Here is a 17,760-nt window from a genome sequence, read left to right on the forward strand (position 1 = left end):
TAGATATCAGTCTTCTTCTTCTTGGCGTTCGCAGATAGATATTAGTCAACTCTCTCTCCACCCCCCCCCCCCCCCCCCCCGCCCCGCCCCCCGACACCTCCACGCATTCAGCGTAACGGCTTGTACGGCGTGTTACTTCAACATAAATAATAATAATAATAATAACTTCAACAAGTATTTTTTTGGAAAAAAATTAACCTTAACAAGGCCTCAACACAACAGCGCTTCCTGGAATTGCATGGCTGTTACCAGGAAATGTACTGGGTCAAAGGTCCGCCTGACTCGAAAATTTACTGGGGGAAAGACAGTGACTGCAAAAAAAATCGTGTACTTCATGATTGGTACAATGGCCAACACAAATGTTGTCGGATCAAGTCTACTTCCATTCTTTAGATGGTATATGTTTTTTTCAAATCCAGCGCGCTACCAACTGAGCTATATCCCCGCCCATCACTGCATCACTGCAGAGCGCCTAGAACTGTACCCACGGAATATGCGCGATATAAGCCTCATTGATTGATTGATTTTTTTCAATTTTACATGTTATGAGTAAAGCGTTTTTTCCAACTTCTCTTTTTCTTCCTCAAATCTTCCGATGGATCGCTCTGGCCAGAACAATATATGGTTACTTGAACACATTTTTCCATGCATTCCAAGATTCTCATGTTTTGTAGATTTTGTCGGTGTTGCATACTTTGCCCAGTTTGTTTCACAATTTGAACATTATTTACATAGGATTTTCCAAAATGTGCTGAAAACTTTCAGTCTTAACTTCTTACTTTTCTCTTTCCAATGTTTGACAGTCTTTGCTGCTTGCTGGACATTAAACAATGCTTGACATGATTTTTTTGGTCTGTACTTTTTCATAATTTACAGTTCATTTCTATGGACTTTTTAATCATTTCAGGGGTGGGAATTTTCTTTTCAGAGGATTTCCTCCTTTTTTTGGATTCTGAAATCGTTTTTGGGGGGGGGCGTTTTTGGACAATTTTCTTACAATTTTCTTTGTTTTTAAGGCCAATTTTGAAAATTTTCACAAGTTTCCTCTTTTTTCACTTTCAGTAATTCCCAGGCCTGTCATTTACAGTTCATTTCTGTGGCCTTTTTGATAATTGATAGTTAATTTCTGTGGACTTTTTGATAATTTACAGTTCATTTCTATGCATTTTTTGCTGCTTTAAACTTCACCGTGATCACTTTTTTTATTTCCTACTGTTTGCAATATTTGATCTCTTAAGTATGTATGGTAGAGGTTTGCCGTACTTATTACTTACCATGAGCATGTAGAAGGTTAAACACTGAGAGAGTGTTGTCTTTTTGTGGTGTTACAGCCTTTGACTTCACAGTTTGTATATTTGCTTTCAAAAGTGTGATTTTTTTCAACTGCACATTATATTTTACATTTTATGAGTTAAACTTAAAGTCGTTCTTTCCAACTTCTCTTTTTTTCCCTCAAATCTTCTGATGGATCGCTCTGGCCAGGACAATATATGGTTACTTGAACACATTTTCCCATGCATTACAACATTCTGATGTTTTGTAGCTTTTGTTGGTGTTGCATACTTTGTCCACCACAATTTGACCATTATTTACGTACAATTCTACAGTGTGGATAGTATTTGGCAATTTATGCCTGTTTCATATGTATATTTATTTTCCTAAATATACAGTTTTCTTGCATTCATTTTATTCTGGTTTTTTTAAACTGGTTTCCAAAAATAGAGGATATTACCTCAACGTTTCCATTTCCAGTGTCGATGATCACATTTTTTACCACAATTCTATGCAAACGCCACTCTGCATGACTAAGCACTCACTTTAGTATTATAATATTGTATCTATTTTGTTACATCTAGTCAGCATTTGTTAACCTTGACGACAGATATCATTGTAGGTAATATCAATACAATGTCCTATATTGATGCTATATTATTTGTATGCCAGTGTCTTTGGGTATTTATGGCAACACCTACCGAAAGCTACGAAGTAAGCTTACATTTTTTGTTGGAGTGAAACTGTAAATCTCTTTCATAAACCATTTTGCCATTTACAACAGGCAATGTCATATATTGGTGCTACATTACTAGCATTTAAATGTGTATTCATGGCAACAGCATTTTGCCATTTACAACAGTTTCACTAACACTGTATTTTTTTCTTGCTTTATTATTTTGTGACTCAGTGATAATTTTAAATAAAGTTATTTGCATCATACACTTTGATTTCATTCATTTCTATTTATAACTACTTTTACTACTTTCCCTTCTACACTGTGACATGCCACTGTATCACGCTCATTCAGACCAAAAACAATACCATTCCTACCTGTTGCAACGTCTATCCCTCGCTCTGTCTTTTGGTTCCTTGCTTGATCGATCGGTTTCTTGGTGGAAAACATATTTCTGTCACCAATACCAGTATTATTGCATCACTTCCATAAAGGTACAGTAGACTTCTTCCTTTCTGTTAAGCCAATAGGTCTTATTAATTATTGAGCTCTTATTCATTATTGCATTGCTTTCACAACAATCTTCTTCCTTGATATTGCGATAGTTGTTATCTCCCATTTATGTACAAACGCCGAAAAGACACTTTAACAGGACACATCAACACTATTATTTTGTTTACCTGTACCAACAGGTGTAGAACTCCCTGTTTCTTTGATATTGTCAATGTTTCGGCTCGTGTTGATCCTGGGATCAACTGAATTTCTTGTCTTTACTGGAGGCTGGCAGCGAGATGCCACTTGTAGTCAAGTGGCGTATCCAGTCTTTTTGTGTAATTATCTCCTGCCCGACTCAGTTGCCTCCCCTGTCTATTATCTTCCCCTGACCCAAGTTGTGTCTCCCGCTAAGATTATTGTGTGTTTACTATCGTAGGGAAGACTATTGACCGGATTCCTTTCTAACCTCTTATCCCAGATTTAGGTGGTCGTTATGTAATGTGCCGCCAGACTGTCTGGGTATCGTTGGACGGCGTTTTGTCAAGTGGGTGTCATTTCTTTTGACAGGGTGGCTTGGCCGGAGGTTTTAGTCTCTTACCCCTCTCCCCCTTCTTTGTAACTGGTTGTAATATAATGAGCCTTATCCGGTGTGCGTAATATTTCCGGTGTGTGACACCTCTGTAACGATTTCTGCCTCGGTAACGATCCCTTTTCATTGGGCAGGCAATCTTAAGTAGAACGCCCCCCGTTGTCTGACACCGGGTATCTTTCCTATTGGCTATTGGGAATCGGAGTTGACCAGCCTTTAAAAGGGAGAGCAGTTAGACTAGAGAGAGAACGCGATTTGTGATATACTGAGCTGTGTGCTGCTCGATTGTGTCGGTCGACTTGTGGTGTTAGATTCCGATACCTGTGCTCTTGTGTTTACGTTTCACTGAGTGTGCTCACTGAGGAGAATCTGTAAGTAACTAGATGCTTTATTCATTCCTTATGCTTTATTCATTCCTTATGCTGTATTCTTTCCTTATGCTTTATTCTTATGTTTCATTTGATGCTATGATGTTTGCATATATGTACATTTTGACGCTGATTTGGTCCCGGGCGATGTCCGACCGGTCTCGAGTCAGAGTTGATGACGCCATTTTTGATCTATCAGAGAGATGTGTTTTCTAGATCAGTTTCTAATCACTTTCATGATTTGACGCTGAAATTGAGCGTTAATAACTTCTAATATTTGATGACCAGTTGTTCTAAAGTTGTTTTAGAGTCTTGTGAATTAAAGACTCGTAAGAGAATCAAGTAAGGCAGACTCGTTCTCATTTTCCCGCCAGTTCAATGGGCTTTGTTTGGGGAAAACACATATACACATTTTGTACTAGCATTCCACTGGGCTAAATAATGTCTAGCACATAAAACTCGCGCGTGTATCGTAACCCATGTGTATCGTTGCCATTTTTCCCCATTTTATCACATATTATTTCTGGAGATCAGTAAAGTCTGAGTAGTAGTCGGTTAAAAGCCCAAAGTTAAGCCCTCAGTGCCATTGGCCCGTAAAGCTACCTATTTACGATTTAGGCGCAGAAACCCCTACAATTGATGAACGGGAATTATGGTTGACACATATATTTTGGGTAATGAACTCGTATCATGAGTTATCTTTCTTATTCTTGTCGTTATTATTCAACTCGATGAAGATGTGTCTTCATGGCGATGAACATACTTAATAATAACAATTATTTTGCAGTTGCGGTTCATGCAGTTGGTTAATTTATGTAGAGCATTTTCCTATGCAAGGCTTAGGCCTAAGGGAAGATGTTGGTTACTTCCCTTGACATTAGCTGTTGTGGAGTTGTTTAACTCACTGTGGATTCTCTTTCAGAGAATGCTGTGTCTGCAGGATTTTGGCTGTATTGTTTAGGTTTATTGTGGAATGTATGTATGGTTAGGATGCATTGGTATGAATGGTGCGTTTTACTTGTTATGCCATGTACTTATATTATGTTTTCTTTTCTTTTCATGTGTCATCAGACACTGCTTTCTGGTGTTAACTTTCTGTTAACTTTCTGTTAACTTTCTGTCTACTTTCTGGTGTTTGCTTCTGGTGTACGTTAAGTAAAAGTCACGTTATCGCAACCTCTGTCTTGGCGTCTCATTTATGCTTCCTGGCCTATTTTCCCCACTTCCACTCCACCCTATCACACACTAATTAACAGTTTATCTCTGGCTCTGGTTTGCGCACCACACTTCTTTGTTTGTTTGTTTGTTTGCTTTAACGCCCAGCCGACCACGAAGGGCCATATCAGGGCGGTGCTGCTTTGACATATAACGTGCGCCACACACAAGACAGAAGTCGCAGCACAGGCTTCATGTCTCACCCAGTCACATTATTCTGACACCGGACCAACCAGTCCTAGCACTAACCCCATAATGCCAGACGCCAGGCGGAGCAGCCACTAGATTGCCAATTTTAAAGTCTTAGGTATGACCCGGCCGGGATTCGAACCCACGACCTCCCGATCACGGGGCGGACGCCTTACCACTAGGCCAACCGTGCCGGTACCACACTTCTCTCTGATTTGAAACTTTATAAGTTTGAATGAGAAACGTGTGTTATATCTGCAACACTTGATTTTGTCGGGTTCCGTCCAGTAAGTGTGTCTTAAAAGACTGCTGACTGTAGCGTGTTTATACACCTTGTGGTTCACTAATGCACTATTTCATTATTGTATACGTGTGATTTTCGATGGTTTGGACAGGCTTGTGTATGGTTAGTAACGGTATAATTGTGTGATGTGTTAAAGCATGGGAGTTGCCTGCAAGGATTCTAAACAGTAATTATTTATCATACAATGGAATTGATTCATTCTTTACACGAACATTGTGATCGTGTGAACTCGTTGTGTAGAATCTGTGGTGAAAGAGTGAAAAGACAGAGAAAAGACAAGTTTGTGAACAAGTGTGAAAAACATGCAGCTGATTTGCACATGCACCATTCACTGGATATTTCAAGTGATGAAGATGGGAAACAACCCACAGGAATGTGCATCAAATGTTACAAGAGACTTTGGAGATGTAAACAAGTTTCAAGTGCTACCTCAACCTGTAATACTTCTACCGAAAATGCTGCTTGTGATGTCAACAAAATGAAACAGCTTTCTATCCCGATAAACCGTTGAATGAAAGTTATCATGAAAGAACATATGCTGATTGTTTCACCTCTACTCCAGGGTGTGCTGCGACAGAAGAAGGTGTAACAGTACTTTACCTCGACTCAATGACATGTTTACGCCTGATAAAGAGTGTGTGTGTGTGTGTGTTTGACAACATGATTGTTTATGTGGAAAAACTGCGTTGATTTGACTACAATGACATTGTGTGATGCAGTGAGCCTCAGTAACTAACGTATACAAAATGATGAAGTCTTGACTGACTTATAAAGAAACAGAATCATTCTCTGTGTGTGCGGAATCCTTGGAGTAACAATAGTGGATACCTACTTTACAAAAGAGGCAGTTACTCGTGTCAGGTAAAACGGAACCCCTTTTCACCCAAACCTAGTTTTGTTTGTTTGTTTGTTCGTTCATGGGCTGAAACTCCCACGGCTTTTACGTGTATGACCGTTTTTACCCCGCAGTGCATGTATGTGTTTGTCATATATACCCAATGTGGAAGACAGGAAAAGTGACTTTGTGTTTTTACAGTCTATTGTAAAACACATGAAAACCTCTCACACGCACAAACATTTGAAACATGGTCGGCTTTTCAGTTATTTTCAACTTCACGCATGGCACGCATGTCTGAATGTATGTACGTCGTGTTTGGTGTCTTCGGAAAGGTTATGTATGGTCCTTTCTTTTTTGGTTGTAGTGATAAATGCACGTTGCTTCAAAATGAGACAATTGTAGACGAAGCCGAGTATGTCTCTTTTATTCTTTTGGCGGCGAGCTATCGCCCTCGTCGGGGTTTGTTCACGTTGCAGCGCCGGGCGCTGGCAGTAGTATTGCGCGGGGCGAGGCTGCTTTTCGTTGCTCGCGCGCCGTAGCGTTGGCAGCAGAGGGACCTTATCCCCGAGTACGCTAGTACTAGGGCTCAGCAGCCATTGAGCTGATAGAACAGCCGAACGCGTCACACAAAAATACGTCATGACAAAGTTACACGCAAAGCGAAAGAGACTTTGACATCATTTACTTTTGTTCGGAATTTTCCGTCTGTTCCTAGCTTGTCAGTGAAGACCTGACGTGAGTAAGCTTAAACCCAAAACGTCTTTGTTCTCTATTCACATTGCAGCTGTGAAATAATCAGTCTTGTGTTTCGGTCGTGTAGGTACAGAGTTTGCTTCTGCAATTATTGTGTTCGTGTTGATGACGGCTTCATAAGACAAAATAATAAGCGAATCTATCGTGAGGAAGACGTTTATGTACAAATCACCGAACCCAACCCATTTTTTGTGTGCATTTTTCTGAAGAATAAACTGCATGTGGTTCATTTCATCCGTTTAATGTTTGTCGAAACATATCTGATCACAGATGAGGTCGCAGTTTGTAGGTTGAATCTATGAATCGGCCAGAGATAGATCTGCATTTCTGGTCAGAAACCAACATTCACACCACAGACATTCCAAACATTTATATTTATTGAGCGAGCCAGTCTGAAGAGTACTCGGGTCCAGCGCGAGCGTTTTTTATCAGGGGAAGTACAGGGAGCAGCCGTGACAGAGGGTCATGGCCTATTTAGCTGCCAACTTAATCGTAAGCAGGGCCGGACTACCGGGGGGTTATGGGGGTTGCGCAACCCCCCCCCCCCCTAGCCTAAACATGTACCTTACTTATTTAAAATTTTTTTTATTATTGCTTATTTTATGCCGTTTCATGCAAGGAGCGACCATTTTCCTATCTCAGAATATGACCTACCCGTCAGCTTCAGGGGGCTTTGCCCCCTGACCCCCACAACGAGGGGGGGGTGGGTGGGTTCTAGGGTTTCCGGACCCCCCCCCCCCCAGCCAAATAATAAAAATATTGAATGAGGTATGCATTTCTTTATTTTACATTGAGTTTCAATTTTTGGGGTATTAATCAGTGACAAAATCTGCTGCCTGAAACTGGTAATGATCATCCTCAGAATGCACCAGATTGCACCATTTTGCATCCTTTTTTTCAAAATTTTCCGGGGGGGCATGCCCCCGGACCCCCCTAGCAAGCTAGTCGTTTCGCGCCGTCGGCTCGGCGCTTCGCGCCTTCACACCCATATCTTCACAATATACTTTTCAAAAAAAAAACAGTCATAAAATGAACTGATCCGCCCCTGCCGCCTGGGGGGACATCCCCCTGGGCCACCACTGGCAACCCCCCCCCCCTCCTCTTCGCCTAGTCCGGCCCTGGTAAGCAAGGAACAGCCGTGTTACACACGCATCTCCTGAGATCTTGGACACCTTCATCGTCTATAGGGCCTACTGCGCCGCAGAAGAGCTAGAAATACTCGCAAAAAATGCATTAAACAGCTTGTCCAGAGAACAATCGCAGTCGATGATGTACCGAAGGGCGTGTGTACCGAGCACGCTTGTAATTTCACAAGAGCGGCATAGCCAGAACATTGCAGCGCTGGTCGGACGGACTGGGTTTGCTAGTTTGACTTCTGTTTAAGTTGAGAGAGCCGGCACCAACGAGCACACACACTCAAACACATACGGCTTGTCATGTTGATCACAAGAGAATGGAAGGAAACATTATAACAGAGTACGCCCCCAGAATATGACGCGATGGACGACAGACGTCATGAAATCTATGACGCTGTGATGATAGTCTCGGCAAGTCGAGACTAAAACTCAGTCACTGAACGACTCTCGCGCAAGTTCTCAAAAGCGTGGTTACCCCTTGCACATCCGGTCGATAGGTACATGTGCATTTTGGAATGTCAAGGACGACAGAAAGTAGAGCCAGCTATGATGTATTTCGTGCACCCTTATTTATCCACTATTTTTATGTGTTATAAGAGTGCAATAGTTACATCATAGATGTAACAAGAGAACAATGGAAACACAAGAAATATACCTTGAGTACATTTACAGAGACAAAGAAGGGTAACATAACCAAGCTATTACAATTTGCCCCATAGGCAAACACTTAACAAAGACACAAACAATGAAACACTAACAAGACACAAACAAAAACACAAACACACAAACAAACTAACAAACAAACCCACACAAAAACACAAACAAGCGAATGATAAACAAATGTGTCAACATAATCATGCATGCACTGTTAGCTGAATTGTGACATGACAAATCCTCAGTCACGGGATAATTGTCCTAATTGGCCCACTTTCTCTGTCTTACCTAATCATAAACACATCAGCTCGTTCAAGGTATCATGTTACTGATATAATTGTTTCCTGATAGGCTCCCCGGCCACTCCTGACCAAGCTTAAATTAACCTTATGGGGGGACCCAAAATACACTATGTGTGTGTGTGTGTGTGTGTATGTGTGTGTATGTTTGTCAGTATGTCTGTCTGTGTGAGTTTGGGTGTGTGTACAAGCTACGTGTGTGTGTGTGTGTGTGTGTGTGTGTGTGTCTTTCTGACTGTGCGGGTGTGGGTGTGTGTACACTGTGTGTGAATGTGTGTGTGTGGGGGGGGGGTATGTGTGTACACGGTATGTGAGTGTGGGGGCGGGTTCTTGAATGCGTGTGTGCCATGTACGTGCATATATATGTCCATTCGCTCTAAGTCGATATCGACACGTCCGTGTACGTTCATGTCATTGTAACCCCATGCGTGCGTGTATTTTCAGACAGTTCCAACATTATTTTTCAGCAACAAGATGTCTGCCAAAGAAACAGATCCACCCCATATCCAAACAGTCGCGGCTCGTCTTATCCACTGGGCCACGTTGCAACCCGACCGTGAAGCATACATCTTCCTCTCTCCTCGCATCGGTAGGTCGACCTTGACACGGCGCAATGCCAAGGACATGGCCTTCACCTTCGCTGAACGTCTGACCAGCCTTGGCCTTCGTCATGGAGACGTTGTCTGTAACACCTTACAGGTATGTTAAATTGAGTAAATGTTGCATGTAGTTCTAAATTTAAAAGCAGTTGCCTGGTTCATTTATTTTCTGTATGTTATGTCTTTTGTTGTTCAATATTCTTGTGCTCGCATGAATATTTAAATGTGACCATAATAAAATTGAGCAAATATATCGTCCACCTTAAAGGCACAGTAAGCCTCCCGTAAACCATCACAGATACTGTCAGGGTTTTACACACAGTACAAACACTCTTTCGTTTAAACACCCTTCCATTTGAACGTTCACCGAACGGGAACATCCTAGGTGCCCTACGTAAAGAGCTAGCAATGTTCAAAGAATTAATTTTGCGGATTGTCTGTCAGACAATCGGACGGTGCTTTTTTGCGCTTCTGACCTAACTTTTGAAATCTAAATAATGAATTGACAGCTTGTTACACAAACATTCTTAAATCATAAAAGAAATCTTTTTTCATCAAGACAAGATCAGAACAATACGAAGTTTTGAAAGTTTAAAAAAAGATAGCCCGGAAGCAGGGTCACGCAAGGTCGTGGTTCTCGTAGCAGACGACGCTGCCTGGCGCCAGTTCCTCTGAACCGTTAACCGCCACTGCTCTAGTTCGCAGCCGTTTCAATGTTGCATTTCAGATTCAAAGGTACACAATAACGTGCTATTGCAGATAAGCTTACAGAGATTTGCATTGAAATGACAAACTGGCGGCTAAATTGTGAAAAAAGGGAAACTGGATTACACGGGTTCACGATGGCTCAGAGGTAAGATAAACCACGCAAAAATAAATTCTTTGAAAATTGCTCGCTCTTTACGGAGGGCACCTAGAATGTTCTCAAGCGGTGAGTGTTTAAATGAAATGGTGTTTGTACTGTGTGTAAAAGCCTGACAGTATCTGTGATGGTTTACGGGAGGATTACTGTGCCTTTAATCATCCATATGTATATAATATAAGCTCTATCTGTCTGACTACATGCAGAGCACGGCACAGGCTGGAAGTATTAAAAAAAGCAAATTGTCAACATGTTGCCTGTTGCAGAACTCTCCAGAAAGGGTGGTGACGGACCTGGGCATAATGACGTCAGGCTGCGTCATGGTTGACAAGCGCGCGTTCCTGCGTGACGTCAGCGATATGGTGCACGTGCTGACCAAGAGCGAGGCTCGTCTCGTTATTGTTGACCCAGGGGAGAAGAATGAGAACGAGTTCCCATCAGCGTGGGAAGCGATCAGGTTTGTTGTGTTGGCAGAATGTGTGGGTGGGTGGTGAGTGGTTTAAGCGTCTGCGACTGATTCGTAATGGTGTGCGAGTGATTGTATGTGTATGTGTGTGTGTTTCCATCGGCTTGGGAAGCGATCAGTATCAGGTTATCCATCAGGATGTGGAATTTGTGGGCGGGTGTCGGGTAGTTACGCGTCACAATGGTGTGTGTGTGTGTGTGTGTGTGTGTGTGTGTGTGTGTGTGTGTGTGTGTGTGTGTGTACTGAGCGCGCCCGTGTGTGTGTGTGTGTGTGAGTGTGTGTGTGTGTGTGTGTGTGTGTACTGTGCGCGCGCGTGTGTGCGCGCGCGTGTGTGCGTGTGTGTGTGTGTGTGTGTGTGTGTGTGTGTGTGTGTGTGTGTGTGTGTGTGTGTTTTCGAGAGAGATAAAGCCAGCTAAATCCCTCTTTTTATATTTAGTCAAGTTTTGACTAAATATTTTAACATCGAGGGGGAATCGAAACGAGGGTATGGTGTATGTGCGTGTGTCTGTGTGTGTGTCTGTGTGTGTGTCTGTGTGTGTGTGTAGAGCGATTCAGACTAAACTACTGGACCGATCTTTATGAAATTTGACATGAGAGTTCCTGGGTATGAAATCCCCGAACGTTTTTTTCATTTTTTTGATAAATGTCTTTGATGACGTCATATCCGGCTTTTCGTGAAAGTTGAGGCGGCACTGTCACGCCCTCATTTTTCAACCAAATTGGTTGAAATTTTGGTCAAGTAATCTTCGACGAAGCCCGGGGTTCGGTATTGCATTTCAGCTTGGTGGCTTAAAAATTAATTTATGACTTTGGTCATTAAAAATCGGAAAATTGTAAAAAAAAATAAAAATTTATAAAACGATCCAAATTTACGTTTATCTTATTCTCCATCATTTGCTGATTCCAAAAACATATAAATATGTTATATTCGGATTAAAAACAAGCTCTGAAAATTAAATATATAAAAATTATTATCAAAAATTTTTTTTCGAAATCAATTTAAAAACACTTTCATCTTATTCCTTGTCGGTTCCTGATTCCAAAAACATATAGATATGATATGTTTGGATTAAAAACACGCTCAGAAAGTTAAAACAAAGAGAGGTACAGAAAAGCGTGCTATCCTTCTTAGCGCAACTACTACCCCGCTCTTCTTGTCAATTTCACTGCCTTTGCCATGAGCGGTGGACTGACGATGCTACGAGTATACGGTCTTGCTGAAAAAGGGCAGCTACTTGACTAAATATTGTATTTTCGCCTTACGCGACTTGTTGTAATTTACTGCCAGTCAACGAACAAAGGACAATAGCAAGTGCTGTCACAATTTCAGATCACAATGTTCCGTCATTGGTGTCGTAGACACCGCTACATACAGCGTCACCGTGACGTGGCCTGACGTCACAAGCTTGCAGCGTGTCATGTTTTGCCCTCGGGGCGATTCGGGCACAGAGTTCGAGTTCCTAAACACCCTGAAAACTTCGCAACGCCCTGAGGCCTCACCGAAGGAGAACGGAACCTTGACAGAAAAGAAGACGCTAGTTCTCCCATCAGATCTGGCCGCGCTGTTTCCTACCTCGGGGTCAACAGGTCTGTCCAAGCTGTCCGCTTTCACTCAGGCTAGTGTACTTGACATCGCAGACAACTGGCAACACCTCTTCAAACTTCAAGACGACGACGTCATCTTTCAGGTGAGGTGACAGTGACTTCTCAGATTTCCTTTGGTCAGAAGTCATCGCAGTATTCTATTGATACAAGGTTCATGGTTGTTGGTTTTTTTTGTACGATGTCGGCCCCTTTTAAGCTAACCCACGAATGACCAATGCACACACAAAGAGAAAACAAACCCTGTGTACCTATGATAAATAGATGGCCAGACTTGTTTTGCTTGTTTGTGCACTGTCCAGTTTTTGCTACTTTCGAGATTCTCTTTTTTGTTTTTCAAAGCAGAAACAAAAGAATAGTCTTTAAAAAAGTGTTGACAGGTTTTTTTTTAAGCAGGATTAGCAGGTATCCCCCAAATGTTTTGAGTGATCTGCAGTATTTCAAACAGGGTGTCTTGTTTTTAATTGATTTGCAGGATCGGCCAGTGGGGTGGGTGGCAGCGTTCCACCATTCTTACCTGGCTAGTGGCACACCCCGGGTGATGACTGACGGTCGCACCCAGGTTCCAGAGTCTTGTCCGGACTCTGTCTGGTCCTTCATTGCGCAGGAAGGGGTCACCTTTGCTCACCTTACTCCACAGGTAGGAAGGCGTCACCTTTGCTCACCTCACTCCACAGGTAGGAAGGCTTCACCTTTGCTCACCTTACTCCACAGGTAGGAAGGCTTCACCTTTGCTCACCTTACTCCACAGGTAGGAAGGCTTCACCTTTGCTCACCTCACTCCACAGGTATGAAGGCGTCACCTTTGCTCACCTTACGCCACAGGTAGGAAGGCGTCACCTTTGCTCACCTTACTCCACAGGTAGGAAGGCTTCACCTTTGCTCACCTCACTCCACAGGTAGGAAGGCGTCACCTTTGCTCACCTTACTCCACAGGAAGGAAGGCGTCACCTTTGCTCACCTTACTCCACAGGTAGGAGGGCTTCACCTTTGCTCACCTCACTCCACAGGTAGGAAGGCTTCACCTTTGCTCACCTCACTCCACAGGTAGGAAGGCTTCACCTTTGCTCACCTTACTCCACAGGTAGGAAGGCTTCACCTTTGCTCACCTTACTCCACAGGTAGGAAGGCGTCACCTTTGCTCACCTTACTCCACAGGTAGGAAGGCTTCACCTTTGCTCACCTGACTCCACAGGTATGAAGGCTTCACCTTTGCTCGATCACCTCACTCCACAGGTAGGAAGGCTTCACCTTTGCTCACCTTACTCCACAGGTAGGAAGGCTTCACCTTTGCTCACCTCACTCCACAGGTAGGAAGGCGTCACCTTTGCTCACCTCACTCCACAGGTGGGAAGGCTTCACCTTTGCTCACCTTACTCCACAGGTAGGAAGGCTTCACCTTTGCTCACCTTACTCCACAGGTAGGAAGGCTTCACCTTTGCTCACCTTACTCCACAGGTAGGAGGGCTTCACCTTTGCTCACCTTACTCCACAGGTAGGAAGGCTTCACCTTTGCTCACCTTACTCCACAGGTAGGAAGGCTTCACCTTTGCTCACCTCACTCCACAGGTAGGAAGGCTTCACCTTTGCTCACCTCACTCCACAGGTAGGAAGGCGTCATGTTTGCTTACCTCACTCCACAGGTAGGAAGGCATCACGTTTGCTTACACGGTGACAGTCTTGTGATGATGAATCTGATGTTATCCTTTTTTCTGGGATACTGCCCCGAGAAGAATTTTTTTCTCTCGTAATTCTATGTTAGTTTTGCTTTTGACTCCAGAGACGTCATGGTTTCTTTAATCGGTGTCGTTTGTCATTAATTGCAATGTCCCATTTCAGATGGTTTCAGTGGTTGCTAGCCTGCAGTTCCCAGTTTCAGATGGCGTCAGTGTCCAGTTTCAGATGGTCTCAGCAGTCAGTTGACGGAATGGTCTCATTGCAGAGGGTGTCGCAAGCTACTCTCGCGCCCAGACATAATCGGCTAGCATGCAGTTCCCAGTTTCAGATGGTGTCAATGTTGACATGTCAATGTCCAGTATCAGCAGTGACGGAATTATCTCGTTTTAGACGGTGTCCAAGCTACTCTCGCGCCCGGACCTGATCGGCAAACACAACGTGACTCTACGCGGGCTGCTGATGACAGGCCAGCCCATCAAGAAACACATGGCACAGACCATCGGAACTCTCACCCGCCGCATGTACAACTCCTACGGCGCTACGGAGATCGCCTACCTGACTGCAGGCCGCTTCGAGAAGGAAAGCGACTTTGACGACTTCCTGGTCGGGTTCCCCCACCCGAGGGCTCAAATCCGGGTGGTGGATGACAATCTTCAGCCTGTGGGACCCGGGGTGACCGGGGAGGTGTGTGTGTGTGTGTGTGTGTGTGTGTGTGTGGAAGGGGGGGATATGTGTGTGTGTGTGTCTGTGTGAAAGTTTGTGTGTGTGAGGTGAAGAAGCTTTACAGTGTGTGTGTGTGTGTGTGTGTGTGTGCGTGTGTGTGTGCCGTGTGTGAAAGTGTGTGTCAGTGTGGGTGCGTTTATGTGTGGGAGGTGAAGAAGCTTTAGAGTGTATGGTGTGTGTGTGTGTGTGTGTGTGTGTGTGTGTGTGTGTGTGTGTGTGTGTGTTTCTGGCATGAGGTGAGGAATCTGTTTGAGTGTATGTTGCCAGTTTTGGTATATGTATTATTTATTGCCGTCTAGTGTCGTATTTAAATTGTTGTCGTTGATCAGTTTGTGTAGGCACGAATGTTAGGTTGGGTGTGCATCACTGGAGTGAGTGTTTCTTAACCGCAATGTCCAAAAAAACCTCTCAAACGTTGAGCAGTTCAATAATCTGTACTATGCATTCTGTATTCTGTTCGAATCCTCAATGTAAAACATTGTATAAATGTCACGATACAAAAATTGAATAAAGTTTGAATAAACCATTGGTTTAAACAGTGTTTATTTAACAATTCATAGATAATTCAACATAATACATGTTAAGGATCAACAAGAAGCTCAAGTTTATAAACCATTCTGTATTCTGTAGGTGCTGTTGAGATGCCAGGGGCAGTTTGAAGGCTACCGCGGCGACGAGGAAAAGACCAAGAAGACCCTCCTCCCTGGTGGCTGGGTCCGGACCGACGACTTGGGTCTTGTGGACGATAGGGGGAGGCTTTTCATGTTCGGGCGACAATCCGACGCCATCATGCGAGGCGTGGTCATTATCTACCCTTACGCTATCGAGAAAAGCCTAGCTCGTATCCCCGGCGTACAGGACGTCATGGTGGTCGCCGTTCCGGATCCGGAACTGTTCCACGAAATCTGCGCATGCGTAGTGGTGTCACCCGGAAGTGGTGTCACGGCGGAGTCTCTGAAGAAGAGCTGTAGTGAGATGAACGCGCAGTGGCATTTCGATCTGCCCACGGTGAAGTATTTTTTGCTGTTTGACGCTTTCCCTACCACTGGTACCGGGAAAGCGAGTAGGAAACTGCTTCAGGCAGAAGCTTGCACGACGCTGGGGCTTCAGCCGTGAACAAACTTGGAAGAAAAACAATAGTCGGGTCAAGTCAAGAAAACTGTTACTCAAAGTTGAAAGATTGGTACACTGCGTACATAATACATAAACGATACAATATTAATACGTCATATAGAATTATAGAAACATCAAAAAGTGTCATCTTAAGTTTGAATTAAAAATGTTCATTCTTTGCTTCATGCAGACGACCTCGCCCAATGAAGCATATTTTAAGACATGACGAGACTTTAGAAATAAGCAACGTAATTAATACTAATCAACAGAAATATGTGTAAGAAAACAACCACAACAACAACAACAATAACAACAACAAATAACACCAACTTCATAACATATTGGAAGAAATCGAGAGTAATAATGTTCATGAGAGTTCATGGTCGATCAGTTACCCTCAATAAAGCAGGCAAAAACTTGAACAGCGTGTTTCCAGAATATACCAGAATGATATTTAACAGATCACGCTCAGGAATTCGTGTAAAAAGTTTATTGGTATGACGATAATGGTTTATGGAGAAACGTTCTAAAAGGACGTGTTTTTAGTTTTTATGCAAGTGTGTGTTTTGGTATGCATGAGTTGAGTTGATTTCGTTTTAACCGTAATGGATTCCCAACCCCAGGTAATACAATATGTATTCTGTATTAATCAGTTTCCACAGTGTAATAATATGCAGCACATGCAACAGCCGATATTCCGACAGGTGTGTGTTTGTGTGTGTGTGTGTGTGTGTGGGTGTGTGTCACGTGTATGTCACGTGTGTGTGCATGCAACTGTGTGTGAGTATGTGTGTGTGTGTCTGTGTGTGTCTGTGTGTGTGTGTCTGTGCTCGTGTGTGTGTGTGTGTGTGTGTGTGTGTGTGCGCGCGTGTTTTCGACAGTCTTATGTTTCCATAGTTGATACTCGTAAAGGGCTATGCAAGTTTGCTGTATGCATCACAGTGCATTCAGCAAATTGCATCGTCGACTGATTTGAAACCACCAGTCTTCTGAGAATAATAAACTATTTTTCAACTGATTAGAATCAAGTCAAGAAAACTGTGACTCAAAATTGGGGACATTAATAGTGCCGGCTTAACACACAAACGAAAAACATTATTACATGCGTCATATAAATAGAAATATTCAAAAGTATCCTCGGAATCATCAGACAATACGTACATGGATAGTCTGTTTGCAGCATCAACAAAAATTGAGTGGAACTGCATCTCATGTTACCACTGAACGATTCATTCTATCTCATCAAACTCATGAACTATGATAAAACGCTATAAAGTTTATAATGATGACAGAATGGTGGACAATTGGCCTTTTCATGCGAAACAAGTGATGCCGATAAAAAGCAACCAGACTTCAATCTGTTAATGAAAACCTCGAACTATTATTAAATGGTACCGGTCAATGAGCACGATTGTACAGTGCGAGTCTCTGGGGGTACCAGGACAACAAGAGGCGAAGCCTTCAAGGCTCCCGTAAGAAATCAACAAACAGTAACATAACACAAACTCACTCACTCCGTAACACACACACACATACACAAACACACACACACACACACACACACACACACACACACACGCACACACACACACAGTTAAAACTAACGCATCATATCAACTCCATGTATAATTTTCAAAAGAAGGCAAACAGATAAAATGACTAGGGTAATAGGTTAGGTACCTGCCATGTGGGCACTTTTTCCACTGCTGTCCTCAGTCCTATACTTTTCATCAAGACTTGTCACCATGCCGAGTAGATCTAAATTCGGAAGTCTTCATGTGGCTGAGGCATATATCTGACATAGCGTCGATCTTGTTGTAGGTTAACCTCCTTTCTGAAACAAATGGCAAAATGCGATTAGTTATGATGACTACAACCTACACAAATATAAACAGTGTTTTGAAACAGAATAGTCAGGTTATACAAGCCA

General features: G+C 43.0%; 1 protein-coding gene across 3 annotated transcripts in view; it reads left to right on the forward strand.

Annotated features, from left to right (window-relative positions):
• The window catches only part of LOC138966460 (3-[(3aS,4S,7aS)-7a-methyl-1,5-dioxo-octahydro-1H-inden-4-yl]propanoyl:CoA ligase-like), an 18,978-nt gene extending 2,450 nt beyond the window's left edge, over window positions 1-16,528 (forward strand). For 2 of the 3 annotated variants that reach the window (XM_070338711.1, XM_070338712.1), the window contains 6 exons: window positions 9,256-9,487; window positions 10,516-10,706; window positions 12,046-12,403; window positions 12,793-12,957; window positions 14,385-14,678; window positions 15,348-16,528. In XM_070338711.1, the coding sequence (XP_070194812.1) occupies window positions 9,263-9,487; window positions 10,516-10,706; window positions 12,046-12,403; window positions 12,793-12,957; window positions 14,385-14,678; window positions 15,348-15,833 (1,719 nt within the window). In that variant the 5' untranslated portion in view covers window positions 9,256-9,262 and the 3' untranslated portion in view covers window positions 15,834-16,528. Of the gene's footprint in view, window positions 1-9,232; window positions 9,488-10,515; window positions 10,707-12,045; window positions 12,404-12,792; window positions 12,958-14,384; window positions 14,679-15,347 lie in introns of all 3 variants that reach the window. The other variant, XM_070338714.1, reaches the window with a different exon arrangement.
• Window positions 16,529-17,760: the final 1,232 nt, after the last annotated feature.

The sequence above is a fragment of the Littorina saxatilis genome, linkage group LG5 (assembly GCF_037325665.1).
Source record: "Littorina saxatilis isolate snail1 linkage group LG5, US_GU_Lsax_2.0, whole genome shotgun sequence".
Classification (NCBI taxonomy): Eukaryota; Metazoa; Mollusca; class Gastropoda; order Littorinimorpha; family Littorinidae; genus Littorina; species Littorina saxatilis.